General features: G+C 39.7%; 1 protein-coding gene across 10 annotated transcripts in view; it reads left to right on the forward strand.

Annotated features, from left to right (window-relative positions):
* UTRN (utrophin) overlaps positions 1 to 18,301 on the forward strand; it is a 557,788-nt gene that overhangs the window by 154,281 nt on the left and 385,206 nt on the right. For all 10 annotated transcript variants that reach the window (XM_070795583.1, XM_070795587.1, XM_070795585.1 and 7 more), the window contains 5 exons: positions 3,667 to 3,790; positions 7,759 to 7,846; positions 13,921 to 14,162; positions 15,154 to 15,334; positions 17,438 to 17,583. In XM_070795583.1, the coding sequence (XP_070651684.1) occupies positions 3,667 to 3,790; positions 7,759 to 7,846; positions 13,921 to 14,162; positions 15,154 to 15,334; positions 17,438 to 17,583 (781 nt within the window). The remainder of the gene's footprint in view (positions 1 to 3,666; positions 3,791 to 7,758; positions 7,847 to 13,920; positions 14,163 to 15,153; positions 15,335 to 17,437; positions 17,584 to 18,301) is intronic.

Here is an 18,301-nt window from a genome sequence, read left to right on the forward strand (position 1 = left end):
TTTAGGACCACGAGTTGGACCTCTGAGTTGCAAACAACAGCTGTGGAACTTTTCCTTCTGGAGCCAAGGCAGCAGATGAGGGAGATGCTTGTGATGTTGATCTTACTGTGGACCTTTTATTTCCTGAGTGTCTATATTCTGTCCATGTATCGGCCAGTTGATTTTGTGCATTTGGAAGCTGGGCAGGCTGTGAAAGACTAGGGTGCATGAATAGGTTCTGGTACCAATTCTAACTTCACAGGTTAGAGGTTTATTCCTCCAGGTCTGCTTTTTCCTGCTCCTGCCCCATCTCAGATCAGATGCCAGGTTACCTATGCTTCTTACCAACTGGCTACAGGTTAGAGGGTTCCAGCACCTCTTCCTTGGACTTTAGATGCCAGTTACAAATCTAGGTTGTTACCTATAGTTCTGACCAACTGGCTATAATTCAGAGATTTCTAACACCACCTCCTCTGCTTCAGTTAGCTTTGTAGAGTAGCTTATAGAACTCAGGAAAATGTTTTGCTTAATAGATGACTGGTTTGTTATAAAAAGATACAACTCAGGGAGAGCCGGACTGAGGAGCTGCACAGGGCAGGACATGGGGAGAGGGTGTGGGCTCCCATGCCCTCTCCAGGTGCCCTGGTCTCCCTGAACATCCACGTGCTCACCTACCCTAAGCTCTCTGATCCCTATCCTTGTGGCTTTTTAGGGAGGCTGCATTACAAAGTCATGATTGATTAGATCGTTGATCTTTGGCGATTGATTCAACCTCCAGCCCCTCTCCCCTCCCCTGAGGTCAGGGGGGCAAGGTGAGACTAAAGTTCCAACCCTCTAATTACAAGGTTGGGTCTCCGGACAACCAGCCTACCTTTTTAGATGGGATTCAAAAGTCATCTCACTAACATAACAAATGACACCTCTGTTGCTCTTATCACTTTGGAAATTCCAAGAGTTTGGGAGCTCTGTGTTAGAAACAAGGCCGAAGACCAAATATTTGTTTCTTACTATAAATCGCAATGTCACGGTGCCTAACTATACAATCTTACACATGTCCATGTTGTATAGGGTAAGTTCTGTTGCAAGAAACAGAATACTGTGCCCAAAGTGACTTATACAATGAGGTCATTGACTATCTCATGTTGCAAAAAGTCTGGAGGTGGGGCAGTTTTAATGGGATGGTATGGGTCAGCATCGTGGCACCCTGTCTCTGCCATCCTCAGCATGTTAGCAAGGTAAAAGGCAAAACCTGTCTTCTCATGGTCCCAAGACGCTGCTGTAGCACTTGGCATAACAACTTTGTATAACCTGCTTTATATGCAGGCAGGGAAGTTTTTCCTTATTTGTCTTCTAAACAAAACTTTTTTCTTTTTTTAATCAGGGAGAAGGACCTTTTATGGAAGATATTACTAACTCCCTGACTCTGGTCTTACTCGCCAAAACTCAGACATTTGCCCTGCCCTGGGTTCCTGGGAGGTTGAAACTATCCTGCATTTTCCATCTCTGTAGTTGTGTCCTGGGGGTACTCAGGCAGCAAGGAAGAAATGTGGGGAGGGAGGTGTCTTTTGGGTGGGCAACCAGTTGTGAGTTCCACAGTCTTCTGAGATTTGATTGATGCAGAAATGGCTTCAGTTCCTTCTTAGACACATCGAGACTTGAGTACATTCAGTTTGTTATAATAGACAGCAGTGAAATTTCATTATTAGAAATTTTGCCCAAATATTGTGTTTTTTTTTTAAACTTTAAAACCCCTCTGAGTCTACTAATGGTGCTAGTTTTGCATTTTGGAGTGATACGCAACCACATCACCCCCTTCAATATGGTACCTCTTCAGAATTTAAGGATACGTTTCATAATCTAATTTACATTGTCCTAAAGTCCAAAATATTGTTAAGCATCCTAGTGAGACTTGATTTTCAGATCCTTTACTATTTTTAGTCTGATGTAGAAAGCACTATTAGCTTGTCTTAAAATGGGCTGTCCGAACAGGTACGAACCTTGAATAACTGCGTAGCATAGCTTATAATACATGCTTCAGAAGTAATGGTTTATTTCCCCTTCTCCTCTGCTGTGCTGCTACTGGCTGTTTTTTTTTCTTTTTCTTTTAACACCATAGTAACAGTCATTTCCTATAATCTAGATTCCTATCTATTAACATGACCTGAGATGATCATGGTGGCTCTAATGCATTCACATTGTTCTCGCTCATATTGAGGGCAGAGATGGACTCAGTCTCCAAGGTCATTTAAAACACGATCTTTGGTTTGTGCTCCTGAAAGATTAAATAGAAATCTGCTGTGAAGATGACATGAGGAGTGTACTGTGGTTTGACTGATACTGTGACCTTTGGTTATTTACTTAGAGTGTCACAAAATCCCATTCAAATGACAAGACAAATTTACCTTGGTGAAAAGACGAATACTCAGAATTCACTGAAAAGCCATTCAGCCAAGTTTCCCAAAAGAATCAGCAAGGACAACCTGTGCTTACCTGAGAATCATCTAAAAATATCCAGAAGTTGCTTTGAGTTCTGTGTGCAGAGTCCTGGTTACAAGCACAGACTGCTCAGCTTAAATCCCAGCTCTAGCCTTTGTTAGCTTTGTGGTCTGGAGAAGTTATTTAAAACCTCTGTGAGCTCAATTCCTTCATCATTAGAAGGGATAATAATAGTGTATACTCGCAGGGTTGTTGTGAGGATTCCTGGAGTTAATAATGCACAGAAACCATTTGGAAAGGGCCTGGCATATGGCCAGCGCCCACTGAATGTTTCTCCTCTTGTTCCTCATCACTGTGGTTTTAACTGACCTTCTCAACACCTCCCAGGTCTGTTCCCTTTTTTCCTTTCCACTCTTACTTAGTTCTGGCTCCTGTGACTACCACCGTCTATTTTCTGGACTTGTCTCTATTCTTTCTTTTCAGGGACCCAAAAGGGTAAATATAATCATGTCAGTCCCATGCTTTAAGCCCCTCACTGGCTTTCTGTTGCCTTTCGGTTAAGGTCCAGCTCCTTCAGCTAGCCTGCAGGGCCTTCCAGTTACTGGTCCGAGAGGCTCTCTGCCACATCATCTATCGTTCCTCCCTGCTTAGTTAGTACTCGCTATTCCAGTTGCACTTAACTACTTACAGTGCTCAAGGTGTGTTCCTCCCTTTCTTTGTTCTCCCTTTGCAAGGATAACTCCTGGGCATAAAGCTGTTGTTCTCCAGGAAGCCACCCCTCCCCAGTTGAATTAGGAGGCATCCTATGAATTTCTGGGATTGTTTCTGGTTTACCTTTATATTAAGAGCCCAGTCCAGTGCCTGGCATATACGAGGCTCAGTAATACATGTTGAGTTAAAGAAGGTATTAGTTTAGGAATCTCTGTACTTGTTGTTACTTGTGGGTATCTCACCATATCTGTTTTTCATGATCTACAAAAAGCTTGTGAAAATACAAGCTCGTATAATGTTTAAAATTTTTATTTAATAATTTTATTTATTAACATTACAACTTTGTTTCTCTTTTCATACTTTAAACTGTAAATGTATGATGTGATTTTGTGTGGTTACTGTATTTCTGGGTTGCCTTTATTTTTGAGGAGTGTTTAAAACCACATGCTGTATTGGTGTTGTGGTTGCTCTCTTTCTTGAGCCAAGTGAAACAATAGTAGAAAATGAATGATAGTTGGTAACATCTGAATCTTAAATCAGGTTTGATGCTATAAGTGCTGAGCTGTTGAACTGGATCTTGAAATCAAAGACTGCCATTCAAGCCACAGAGATAAAAGAGTATAAGAAGATGCAAGAAACATCAGAAATGAAAAAGAAGTTGAAGGTAAAAGATAAAACAAAAATATCCCAGTGAATAAAATATTTCATCAGAATGGATCTGCTGTTGGCATAAAGATGTGATGGGATCCAAAAATCTTCCTGTAAAATAAATGTAACCATAAGGTAGCTTTTAGAACTCTCTATTACATTTTCAATCTGTTCAAGCAGGCTGACATCAATTCCCTTTTTTCTTCCTTCTTTAACCACTGAGATGTGCAGGAAGGGACACTTGCTAACATGGTCCAGTTGTTACTATTCTTTTTTAGCTTGATTAGATCTATCTTAATCTGACACCTAATATTATATGCATGTAAGCTGAAGATGTTTTGGCTTCTGAATACAATAAGCAATTTTGAATCTCCAGATTTCTTCTATATATATATTTTTAAGATGAGATGTATTTTAAAAAATAAATACTATAAAATGTATGGGATCTTGGCTGTGCTACTTTATACTGCGTGAGTAGTAATGTAAATTGAAGCAGGAGGTTGTAGTGATTTATCTCGTTGGTGTTCATGAAGTCTCTGTGCATCTTTGCATGCCCAATAATTTGGGCACTTTGAGCAGGTCTGTATTGCCATCTCCATCACCAGTGGAGTGAGTTTTAGTTCAGTTCAGTTGCTCAGTCATGTCCAACTCTTTGTAACCCCATGGACTGCAGCACGCCAGGCATCCCTGTCCATCACCAACTCCTGGAGCTTGCTCAAACTCATGTTCATCGAGTCAGTGATGCCATCCAACCATTTCATCCTCTGTTGTCCCCTTCTCCTCCTGCTTTCAGTCTTTCCCAGCATCAGGATCTTTTCCAGTGAGTCAGTTCTTCGCATCAGGTAGGCAAGGTATTGGAGCTTCAGCTTCAGCATCAGTCCTTCCAAAGAATATTCAGGATTGATTTCCTTTAGGATTGACTGGTTTGATTTCCTTGCAGTCCAAGAGACTCTCAAGAGTCTTCTCCAACACCACAGTTCAAAAGCATCAATTCTTCTGCACTCAGCTTTTTTTATGGTCCAATTCTCACATCCATACATGACTACTGGAAAAACCATAGCTTTGATTAGACGGACCTTTGTTGGAAAAGAGTTTGGACAACGTTTAAAAAATAAGATGTGTATATAGATGTTCATGATGTGAGTTAGAAAGTAGTAGGTACTATGAGAATTGAGAGGAGGCCAGGATTACAGCTGTTGCTATCTCCTGGTGAAGTCCAGAGGGGGAGGTGACACTGAAGGGAGGGGCTTGGAGCTGGGCTCAAGGGCAAACCTGGCAGGCAGTGCCCTTGAGCAGAGGTTCAGAGTGGGGCAATCATGCTGTAATTCTTGGAACAGAGAATTTGTTTTGTTTTGTGCTAGATGTGTGTATAAAAGTGGTAGAGAGTTAAGGCTAGAGAGGTGGTTTGGGGTTAGACCTGACTTTGAATGTTTGCGTGAGAAGCTGAGACTGATTTTTGCTTTATCATTCCACTGTGACTGTTCTTAGTTAGAGGTCACCACTGACGATTGCTTTCAAAAGGATAGATTTCTATTTTCCTCAGATCTCCTTTCTCTGCAGCATTTGCCACTGTTCACCTTCCCTTCTCAAATTCTCACAGCCTTAGCTTCTCTGACCAATGGTCAGTCTAAGATATCAATCTGATTTTGCAGCTCCAGTGCTTGCAGTTAATTGATGACTTCCCACTGCTGTGGGGAGACGATGGGAACGCTGCCGGGCCCCAGCATACAAGGCCTCCCAGGCAGGGGTCTTCTCTACCTCTCAGCACAGCCTCTGCAGCTCTTATTCACTCCTTAGAGCTCCAGTCCTCCTGGCTCCTGTGCTTTTCTCAGTCCTTTGCCTTCTCCATGTGTTGTTTTCTGGGCTCCAGATGGCCGTTTAGTAAGCCTTTGTGCTTTGTGGCTGAAACGCCCTCTACTTCAGAAAGCTTCCATAAGCCTCCATAGGCAGATTCCATAGTGCTTTGACCATACCTCTGTGAAAACCCTTACTGCATTTACATCATTGTTTATATGTCTGCTGCCAGTGCTTAGAAAGTGAGGATGATTTTCCACGGAAGCCTGTGTTTTCAGCGCTCTGTAAAGCTCTTGGCTTATGGAAGGAGAGAATGATGACTGTGGACAGTGGGGATGTGGAAGCACCATTATCAGAGCCTCTGCACAGGGGATCAAGAGAGCCAGGTGTGGGAGCCGTGTTCCATGATTTCATGTGTTTCTGAAAGACCAGTAAAGAATATTAATCAAAGGCAGTAAACTGGCTGAGAACTTGGAAGTTATAGTGATCTTTATGGAACAAATCCCATAAAATATTGATAAGTTTCATCCTGTGATCTAGAAACAATTTTACTTTCAGAAATTGTTATTGTAATATTTGAGAGGATAAAAATAACAGTTGTGGAAGGGATAGGCTACCCACTCCAGTATTCTTGGGCTTCTCTTGTGGCTTAGCTGGAAAAGAATCTGCCTGCATTGTGGGAGACCTGGGTTTGATCCCTGGGTTGAGAAGATCCCCTGGAGAAGGGAAAGGCTACCCACTCCAGTATTCTGGCCTAGAGAATTCCATGGACTGTACAGTCCATGGGGTTGCAAAGAGTCGGACACGACTGAGCAACTTTGACATGTGTATGTAAGGCATGATTGGCAGTTCTTATGTTTTTCCTTTTTAAGTTTGCTTATTTTGTTGTTTTAGATAAATAGTGTCAGTGGGATGGGAAATATGTAAAATATAGAAAATTTAACCATTGCTAATTTTTCTTGCAAATTTGGGAAATATCAGCTAGTGTTGCTTTAATGAAGGAATAATTTGTTCTAACTGATGCAGTATCTGAGTGGAGAATCCTTTGTTCAATCTACCACTGCCATAAAAAGTAGCAGGACATCAGTTTAGTATAAGGCAGGTAATAATTTTCTCCAGTTTGATGGTAACTTTTTTGCATTGGTAGTTAGTTTAACAAAAGTAAGTAGTGTTTCTTAGAATCTCATGTTCTTTCTTGATCTTTGACTATAAAAATGGCTAAGTTGCAGTAAAGCTTGTATGCATCAAAATAGGTGAGCTAAATTTATTGAATATTTGATAGTGGTTACCTGCATAGACCTTAAAAGTGGGATTCTTCTCCAGGTTATCTGGTTGAAATAATATGGTTTACCTGGAAGTTTTTATTTTTGCCTGGAACATTTGATTGTGCTATTTTGGACACTATTTGAGTAGTTAATTAATAGATAATTATCAATTGGAGAAATTTCTAATATTGACTGTGTACACAAAAATTTGAGTGTGTTTGTGTGTGTCCATGATTTTGCTCAGCCCTTTCTTACTGATTCTGGAAGATTTTGTGTTCTTCTGTCTCTGAGATATAGGGACATTGAGAATATCAAACCATACAGACATAAATATGAAAATTAGCAGCCATTTTTTAAATATAAAGAATAAAATTCTTTAGTTTGGTCCTGAAACATATTGTCAGTGTCTAAAGATTATGTGTGAATTATGCTTGTGGTTAAAATTTGCATTATACCCTATGCTTAATATAAAACAAACAAATGATATTGAGACTCATTATTTCTTTCTTAAATCTTAAATAATTTTTGTTTGGTAATCTCTGTCTTCATAGCACATTCATTTGATTCAGACTTATTTTTACTGACTTCATATACGTGACTAGATATCCTGGATCTAAAATACTAATTTTAATTATTTCCTCCTGATAGGAACTCATAAATGTAGTGTACAACTTTTTCTCTTATAAAAGAAATGAGGGTTTTATACTGTTTGTTTGCATTTACCGTTGACATTTAATAACCTCTGGCATTCTGGAGGGCAGCCTGAAATGGCATAGTTTTATCTTGTAGTATTTTCTTAGGTAAACTTTGACTGTAACCCCTAAAGAGAATATGAGAGGGCCATAAAATATAAAAATGTCAAGAAGCATCAGCATTACACTGAGAAGAGAGTTTGAACTATTCTTATTTGGGACTTTATTTTCAGGGATTAGAAAAAGAACAGATGGAAATAAAACCCCGACTGGATGAATTAAACCAAACTGGACAAATCCTTTTGGAGCAAATGGGAAAAGGTGAGAATGTTGCTTTTTAAAAAATATTTTCTTAGATGGTGACACTGAATGCTGTTTCAGTTTAGTCACTCAGGCATGTCCGACTCTTTGCAACTCCATGGACTGCAGCATGCCAGGCTTCCCTGTCCACCACCAACTCCCGGAGATTACTCAAACTCGTGTCCATCGAGTCAGTGATGTCATCCAGCCAACTCATCGTCTGTCATCCCCTATGTCCCACCTTCAATCTTCCCCAGCATCAGGATCTTTTTAAATGAGTCAGTTCTTCTGGTCAGGTGGCCCAAGTATTGGAGTTTCAGCTTCAGCATCAGTCCTTCTAATGAATATTCAGGACTGATTTTTTTTAGGATAGACTGGTTGGATCTCCTTGCAGTCCAAGGGACTCTCAAGAGTCTTCTCCAACACCACAGTTCAAAAGCATCAATTCTTAGGTGCTCAGCTTTCTTTATAGTCCAACTTTCACATCCATACATGACTACTGGAAAAACCATTGCTTTGACTAGACAGACCTTTGTTGGCAAAGTAATGCTATTTACAGTTTAACAATCAAATATTTACTTGTAACACTCTAGTCCTCTTTTTGCTAGGAAAATGGTTTTTCATAAAAATTTCTAGGCAGCAGAATCTTTTTAGAAATGAAAATTTATGCTGAAGCTGATTATGTAAAATAGATAATAGCAAAGTTGTTCTTTTATATGGATCAGTTCAGTTCAGTTCAATCACTCAGTCGTGTCCGACTCTTTGCGACCCCATGGACTGCAGCACGCCAGGCCTCCCTGTCCATCACCAACTCCCGGAGTTTACTCAAATTTATGTCCATCGAGTCAGTGATGCCATCCAACCATCTCATCCTCTGTTGTTCCCTTCTCTCGCTTTCAATCTTTCCCAGCATCAGGGTCTTTTCAAACGAGTCAGCTCTTCCCATCAGGTGGCCAAAGTATTGGAGTTTCAGCTTCAACATCAGTCCTTCCAATGAATATTCAGGACTGATTTCCTTTAGGATTTATATGGATATTTATATGAATAAGAGAACCCAAATAAAACTCTCATACCTCAGCAGGAGTTAAAATCCAATTGTGTGGGAGATTTTAAAATCTCATCCTTGGGGTTACATATTGGAGGGAGGCAGTAAAAGAAAATGTTACTTTGGCAATATTAAGGATGTGAAGTTACCTTAGGGTAAATTCGTTGAGATTATTTGATTTTTGATAGCTTTCAGTGCATTATGTTGACTTAGTACAGGTGTTTTATTTTAGTTAAATTTGACAAAGTGTTACTTGTATTTGAAATTTGTACCTAAAGAACTTTTTTTCCCCCATAGACCCAGTGGCTCTGGAGAATGTAAAGATTAATATTTCTGCCATACAGTTTTGTATATGATTCTTTTTGGGTCTTGCTTTGAAAGGCTTTTCTTATAAGCCCTATTCTTTATTCCAACAATAAGTGATTTGGAAGTCTGTTGCAGTTCTCCTTGATAAAAGCCAGAGACACCCAAAACCGAGTTGTGAATATTAGTAGATGAGACTCTTCAACAATGTAGTTTTCAACCTTTTTATTTTTTGACTTCTTACTATAGAAAATGGAAATATACACAAAGCAGACAGAATAGTACAGTGCACCTCCCTTATCAATTATCCCTTCAGTAATTAATGATAGTCCACCATTCCCGAATTACGTGTATTCCTACTCACTCCTCATCCACTTAATCATTATTAGTATTTTCACATTTTTAAAGTTATATTGAAATATATGAAACTGTGTTGTTTTGACAAACCTACACACACTTATGAATATATAGAATATTTCCACCCCTCCAGAAAGTTTCCTGGTGTCTGTAGTGGATCAATCAATTGCTTCCATCCCAGAAAACCACATTTTAAAACACTTTAGATTGTTTTTCCCTCTGCCTTTTGAAAAATACGTCAATTTATTTTGTATATATACTGAGGTCACATACACATACACAAAAACATGTATGTGCCCAGTATATATACATGTATTAATTATGCAAATATACCATTGTTATAAATTATTAGTACAGCTTAATTTCTTTCTTTCCTTCTCCCTCCCCCATTCCTTTTGTCTCTCTTTCCGTCCCTGTCTCTCTACTTCCCCTTCCAAGTAGAATAGTAATTTCTTTCACAGTCCACTGTTAAGTGTCTTATTCCTGGGTGTGGGCACCCCACTTGAAGATTACTCTTTCAGGTATTTACTTGAAGGGACCTAGAGACAGAGACTGTAATTTCCTTTAAGATACTTCAATAATTACAATAAATTGTGTGTTAAATTCATGTTAGTTACAATCATAGATTCTTCACTTCTACATCAACATTTGAGCTTGGAAACCAGACTTTATCTGGGTGATGAGGGGGTAATTTCATAAGTCTGTGAACTGAATTAACTTCTTGTCTGGGTCAGCGTTTGGTGGGTATGGCAGATTTAGAGTTCAGAGACTCATATGAAGACTACATAGGGAGGGAGGTGGTGAGAGGTGATATGTTAAAGCAAGAATCACACCCACACCGAATTGGGGAATGAATGGGAGACCTTGGTGTCTCCTGTCTTTTCCTAGTTTTGTGTCATCGGGCAAATCAAGTAACCCTTTTGTTACTCTGCTCCCTTGTCTAGAAAGTGAAGAAGTTTTGATAGGTGACTACACTTTTGCTTGATAAAATCTTGCTGTGAATAGGCATTTTCTATAATATATACTCTGAAAACTGAGTTCATGTGAAAGTGCTATTTGCAAAAGATCAAGTACAAATATCAGGGAATATATGATATTTTATAAAGGGGTGAGTTTTGTGACCTTATGTATACTTGTTTAATTTTATAGTGAATCTTTGATATTTTGCATTACCTTTTTTTTTTTTTAGCTTTGGTAGAAGTGGAAATTCATTCATTCCTACAGGGCCCCAATTCTGTTTATTGTAAAAAACATCAGTCGTTAAAATTTTTTAAGATGGGATGGGAAGCTTCGAAATGGGGACATTGATCTGAACAGAGTCTATATATTATGGGTTTAATTTTCTCATTTTGGGGGAGTCTGTGCCTTTTGTTGCTGCTGCTGCTTAGTCGCTGCAGTTGTGTCCGACTCTGTTGTGACCCCATAGACGGCAGCCCACCAGGCTCCCCCTTCCCTGGGATTCTCCAGGCAAGAACACTGGAGTGGGTTGCCATAGTGAGAGAATAAAAGTGATTTAAAAAATTTCCCACTGTCGTTCCATTTTATCCATTATTCTAATTTTACGGTGTTGCATTTTCCTTCTTAACATGTGGTTAGTGCTGTTAATCCTACTGCTGTTTTAAAACCAGAGATGTTGAACAGAAATGAAAGAACAACTGGGTGATCCTCCCTGCCCTTCCTTCTCCTCAATACATTTGAAATAAATCCTGCTGCTGCTGCTGCTAAGTTGCTTCAGTCGTGTCCGACTCTGTGCGACCCCAGAGACGGCAGCCCATCAGGCTCCCCCATCCCTGGGATTCTCCAGGAAGAACATTGGAGTGGGTTGCCATTATATAAATCCTGGACCTTGGATAATCAATGTAGAAGTTTTTTTATAGAGTGTAAATTTACCCAGAGTCTGCCTATGTAAGGATGCAGATACATGAATCAATTCAGTTAGAAAAGCACATCAAGTTCTTCAGTAGACAGATGTTCAAATAATTGCATCACTGGTTTTCTCAAACTAGTTTCATCAAAACATTCCAGCACAGTGCAGTCTGTTAGGACCTTTCTAACTAACGTGTGAATTACGTTTTGTGACATCTCTTGTAGCGCAAAAATGTTTTTAAAAAGTGAAATAATTTGTTTTGTTTGACTTTCACAACTGCCACACCAAACCTGGTTTTTTTGGTTTAGCTTATTTTATTCCAAAAGATCGTTAATTACTATAACAGGAAAGTGGGGCACTTGGATGATGTAGCTTTAATAACTGACTCCTGTTTGTCTGGCAAAGTCCTTGTGGCTCAGATGGTAAAGAGTCTGCAAAGTGGGAGACCCGGGTTTGATCCCTGGGTTGGGAAGATACCCTGGGGAAGGAAATGGGGCAACCCACTCCAGTATTCTTGTCTGGAGAATTTCATGGACAGAGGAGCCTGGTGAGCTATAGTCCATGGGGTTGCAAAGAGTCAGACATGACTGAGTGACTAACACACACATAAGCCTATGGAATTTGATAATGATGAAATGTTTTGCAAACATTTCCCTGGTTTTAATAGTGATAGATTGAAAAGCTAAAGTCAAGTGAGAATAAGTAGCCAGAATATGTTATATTTTATCTCTTCTAGAAAATTAATACAAGGATGGGATATTGATTTTGGCTTTAGATCAGTCATCCAAGAGTTGGATGTTCTATAGAAATAGAAAAGCTGTAACTCTGGACCTCTAGGAGCAAAACAATTGTTTTAAAAGACAGTGTATGGTTTTCCTTTTTTAAGATGTAAACTGCGCTTTATTTATTACTTTGATACTGGTCCAAACTATAATAATATCAGTCTTAGAGGAGGGAGATTTAAATTTCGAGAACCGGTTTGAAAGGGCAAAGTGAATGGATGGTGAAATATCGTCAGTGAATTAAAAAAAAAAATTGAAGATTTTTCAGCTTGCCTAGAACCTAAAATAAGTACCTCTTACCTATTTTCTGGATTTGTGGTGACAATTTTCCATCTCAGGAATTTTATTTGCCAGCTTAATTTCCTTTCTTGTTTATCATAAATTACCCTGACATGTAAATTTGAAGTGGCTGATGTTATTTCTTTGCTCACTTAAAATGGAAATGGCCAGGCAGAAGCACAGGCTAGATTTCCATTGCTCAGGTAGTTTGTCAGAAAAAAACTATTTTTTTTAGTAATTTATTTAGTTTATGACCTGAATTAACAGGGATAATTGAACTTGAACTGTGGTGTGAATGTTTTGTCCAGGTGTGATATTGTATTATCTTTGTAATGATGGACAGTTTACTTCAGCAATTGACATGGGTGATACATACACATTATGTAATGTCACGTTTGTATTTCTAATTTTCAGTGGATGTGGTGTGTTAGAAAAATTTTCAAAATTGCATCATCTCTGGATCCTAAGTGATCTTTTGTCTTACATGCCATTTTTTCCCCCTTAGAGCTCTCATTACCCTGGATTTTGATGGCATATATTTACAAAGTTTTATTGCCCTCCTGCTTAAATAATAAAGATGTTAAGCCCATCTTTTCAACATGCATGCCCTTCTCAGGAGATAACATTTCTTTTGCAGATTTCCCATAATTTTCATAGTAATTTTATGACTTGATGGTATTTTATATTAAGGGAAAGACTATGATAAAGCCTGTTATTATATATAACTTATTTTTATGTACATTCTCTACCTCTCAAAAATATGAGACAAACAAAATTATGAGATGTCAACAATAAACATAATGTTTTTTTTTTTTCCTGATATGTTTCTAAAGTAGATAATCTCAGCACTGGATTTGCTGGTCTGTGTGTAACATTCCAATAGGTTTGCTAATGCCTTTTGCTGAATCCTGCCTGCTGGCTTCCTATTCCTGCACTTACCAGGTTGCTCCCAGCACTAGGGGCTCTAGACATTCATTTTGCAATTCCTATGACGTGTGGTTTGGTCACCAAAGTCTCAAACTGTCTCCTCCTTTTTCTCTCTTTTTCCTGGTGACAGAGGGCCTACCTTCTGATGTCAGAGCCCCAGACAAATCCAAACCCTTCATTTTATTTCTCAGACTCAGACTAAAAACTAGTAGAGCAGTAGGTTGCTAAGGACAGAAACACATATCCTATAGAGAAGGCAGTGGCTGACACTCCACTGTTATGCTTTTTGTGATGGTCACCCCACTCCTGAACTGCTAGTATAAGCTCCCCCTCTCCTGTTTTTATCAGGGAATTAAGCATAATTATTTTTGAGAGCATCATTTTAATGTTTGTTGTGTAAAAAGGAACTTAAGAGAGTGATCAGTAAATATGATACTGCCTCATTATTTTCAATGTGTTAAAATGTTTACAGCAAATTGAAAACAAATTTTGTAATAATACCTAAAGTGTCTGCTTATTTTTTATGTCTACATAGAAGGTCTTCCTACCGAAGAAGTAAAAAATATTTTAGAGAAGGTATTATTGGAATGGAAGAATATATCACAGCGTTTGGAAGATCAGGCAAGAAAAATACAGCTGCAGGAAGATATTAATGCTTATTTCAAGCATCTTGATGAGCTCGAAAAGACCATAAAGACAAAAGAAGAGTGGGTAAAACACACTGCCTCTTCAGAATCTCCCCAGGAGTCCTTGCCAAGCTTGAAGGACTCCTATCAGGTAAAGACACAGCCATCCAGCACATGAAAGGGCTCTATGTCCAGTTCTGTATTTAAAGAAAGAAAGTGAAAGTGAAGTAGCTCAGTCGTGTCCGACTCTTTGCGACACCGTGGACTGTAGCCCACCAGGCTCCTCCGCCCATGGGATTCTCCAGGCAAGAATACTGGAGTGGGTTGCCATTTCCTTCTCCAAGGGATCTTCCCGACCCAGGAATCGAACCTAGGTCTCCCGCATTTCAGGCAGACGCTTTAACCTCTGAGCTATAAAAGGAATTGAGAAAGGTAGTATTGAAGAATAGAAACACAGAGAATGGACTTATAGACACAAGGAAGGTAGGGCAGGGTTGGGCCAATCGAGAGAGTAGCACTGACATATATACACTGCTGCTGCTGCTGCTGCTGCTAAGTCGCTTCAGTCGTGTCCGACTCTGTGCAACCCCATAGACGGCAGCCCACTTAGGCTCCTCTGTCCCTGGGATTCTCCAGGCAAGAATACTGGAGTGGGTTGCCGTTTCCTTCTCCTACTGTGTGTAAAATAGCTAGTTCCCCGTGACTCAGTTGGTAAAGAATCTGCCTGCAGTGCGGGAGACCTGGGTTCAGTCCCTGGGTCGAGAAGATCCCCTGTAAGAGGGAATGGCAACTGACTCCAGTGTTCCTGCCTGGAGAATCCCTATGACAGAGAAACCTGGTGGGCTATCATGCGTAGCGTCTCAAAGAGTCGGACACAACTGATCAACTAGCACTTTGACTTGCACACAATAGCTACCTGAGTTTAGAACAGGAAGCTCAGCTCGGCGCTCTGTGATGACCAAGAAGGATGGGGTGGGGTGAGTTGGAGGGAGGCTCACAAGGGAGGGGATACATGTATACATTTAAAAAAAATAAAGAAGATGCTCCTTGTATCACATGCTTTCGGTAAACTCTGCTCTGATTGACTTTCTGTGAGGATGTTCATCCTCAGCGAGTTGTGTGATCACATTTTCTCTTCCTAGCGGGAGTTGACAAACCTCCGTAGCCTCCACCCCAGAATTGAAATGCTGCGTTCAAGCTGCTCAGCCTTGAAGTCTCGGCCTTTCGCCCCAGATTTTGTCCAGCAGGATTTAGAGAGCTTGGTGGGCCGGTACCAAGCCGTGCGACAGGGTTTAGAAGAGCGCCACCAACAGGTCGAGAACGGTAAACCCACTCTCTTGCGTTTTTCTATTAGATGATTCCACCATCTTGCGTTCTCAGTTTGACTTAACTTAAAAATTACTCCCAATATTTAAACCTGGAGAAGGAAATGGCAACCCACTCCAATATTCTTCCCTGGGAAATCCCATAGACAGAGGAGCCTGGTGGGCTGTAGTCCATGGGGTCGCAAAGAGTTGGACACGACTGAAGTGACATAGCATAGCATGCATTTAGACCTTCAGTACACTTGCTTGCTTTACACCAGCCTCACTGTATTTTCCTCTGTGCCTGCCACTGTTCCACTTCTTAAAGTACATTCAGACTATTTCCTGGATTCATACTTGCTTGTGAAAATGCCGACATCTTTCACATGCTATTCAGACTGTGTTAATGGGATATAATGATTTTTAAAGAGTTTTTTTTTTTTTAGGGTGTTGTTTCTCCCTTTCACGAAAGGAGGCCAGCTGATATCATTACTAACAGGGCTAAAAAGAATGATTGCTTGCTCCTGTTTGCTCCAAATGGTTAAAGTTTTAGCAATACCATCTCCTCTTTTCAAAGAAAGTGTTCCTCTTTAAACATCGGAAACATTTTGAAGAATTTTTACCTTTGGATTAGGACTGGTCTGGGAAAGTTAATTCCTATAGATCTTTAAAACTCATTCCTCATATATTATTTTCTCCTTGGCTTTTAAGTCAGGAATTGTGTTGCATTATGTAATACTTTGGGAAAGGCATGCTAAAAAGCTACACATTTAACCATACCCTTCCTTGAGGCAATTGTAGGTTATGTAATGACGTGTAAGACTCTGTATGTGTGCGTGGTGAGTGATTGGGTCATGTTTCCTTTCTTTTGGAAAGGCATTTGGACACCATACTTCTGTTGACTGAACTCAGTTAATCTAGACTGTGAAGGGTTTGAGAGGACCTCCTATTCAATTTGCTGTTACGAAATAGGCTTTTATTTTTGACAAGAGCAGTTTAAATGTTTATTCTTACCTTTAAAACAATTGCTAAGTTTATTTGTTTTTGTTTTTGATTGTGGTAACATATACATAACATAAAACTTACCATTTAAACCATTTTAAAGTGTAGAGTTCAGGAGTGTAAAATATATTCACGTTGTTGTGCAACCCAGCCCCAGAACTTTTTCACTTTGTAAAACCGAAACTATATACCCGTTCAGCAGCAGCTCTTCATTTACTCCTCCCCCCAGCCCCTGGCAGCCACCATTCTACTCTCTGTTTCCATGAGGTTGACTATTCTAGAAACCTCTCCTAAGTGGAATCAGACAGTTTTTCTTTTTTGTTGACTGCTTCATTTCACTTATCCTCAGAGTTCCTTTTTGTGGGTTGGGTATGTCAGAATTTCCTTCCTTTTGGAGGCTGAATAGTATTCTGTTTTCTGTAGACTTCATGTTTTGCTTATCTATTCATTTGTAGATGAGCGTTTGGGTTGTTTCCACCCTTCGGCTATTGTGACTAATACTTCTGGTTTCTTTTGCTGCTGGCTGGTCTCAGCTCTTTGTGCTTCATATGAGCTGGCTTCCTCTCCGCTCTAGTGTTGCTTGTCTGTAAATGTGACATCAGTGGCTGAAGTACCCATCCCTCCAGCTGGCTGGGGCAGCCATTATTTCTCAGGGTACCTGTGCGCCTGGCTGTGGTGTTCTGTACAGCGTCCACCGCTCTGCGGGTGGTGGTCTGTCTACACACTTGAACTTAGAGGATAACTGGCTGAGGGGATCTTTGTCTCCTTTTATTCTTTGTGTAGCTACTGGGGAAAAGGAGATTATATGAGACAAAAGGATCATTGTAGTACCGTCTTCAGAGAGACATTTCATCATGATGAAATGAAGAAAAATGATGGTGGGTTACTTAATATTTCAAGCATCAACATCCGCAGGAATGAAGTCACCACTGTCTGACTCTAAGAAATGCCAGTGGAGTGATTTATTTGATCTCTAAGAGAGACCCTTTGTAATTTTAATTATGGAGTTTAACTTCTTGTGTAATAGAATTCACCTATTATATATGAAGATTAACAATAGATATAGCAATATTAATTTCCTAACAATAGTTTCTCAAAGTGAGTACTTTTCCATGAACAGAACTGAAGAGCCGACCTGGACGTGCGTATTTGGAAACATTGAAAACACTGACAGATCTGCTAAAGGACTCTGAAAGTAAGGCCCAGATGTCTTTGAATGTCTTGAATGATCTGGCAAAGGTGGAGAAGGCCCTCCAAGAAAAAAAGGTAATATATGTTTTAGGCCTAAGTGGTCTAGGTTCATTTCTAACATATATATTTTGAAATGTTTTTTAAAAATGTATTCGTTTTGGTCAAAATTGATCAAACATTGCTTATATTTCTTGTAATTTGAGAGTTACTATAATTTAAGATCTCAGATACAAGATAGTTATTAAATGTTTTTAATAGAATTTACAAAGTCACTTCTGTTGTGTCCAACTCTTTGCTACCCCATGGACCATAACCCGCCAGGCTTCTCTGTCCATGGGATTCTCCAGGCAAGAATACTGGAGCTGGTTGCCATTTCCTCCTCCAGGGATCTTCCCGACTCAGAGATCGAGCCTGTGGCTCTATGTCTCCTGCATTGGCAGGTGGGTTCTTTACCACTAGTGCCACCTGGGAAACCCTCTAATAGAATAAAAGCATATTTTCTCCTTCTATTGTGACTAGCTTAAAATTCTCAACTAGATAAAATATCTTTAATGAAATCAAGAATATCGATTGTGTTCTTTTTCTGTGTTGAGTGAAAATGCTTCCCTGGTCACTTAGAGCATGTGTCTGCACTATTTCATCAAATATAACTGATTCCCCATCGAGCCTTGCACACTGGGCCCTCATTGGGCCTGTTGTTCTGTTAGTTTTTAGTGCAGAGAATGTTGGATTGGCCAAAATGTTTGTTCAGGTGTTCCATAAGATATTACAGGAAAACCCAAATGAACTTTTG

Source organism: Bos indicus, chromosome 9, assembly GCF_029378745.1.
Source record: "Bos indicus isolate NIAB-ARS_2022 breed Sahiwal x Tharparkar chromosome 9, NIAB-ARS_B.indTharparkar_mat_pri_1.0, whole genome shotgun sequence".
In the NCBI taxonomy this organism is placed as follows: Eukaryota; Metazoa; Chordata; class Mammalia; order Artiodactyla; family Bovidae; genus Bos; species Bos indicus.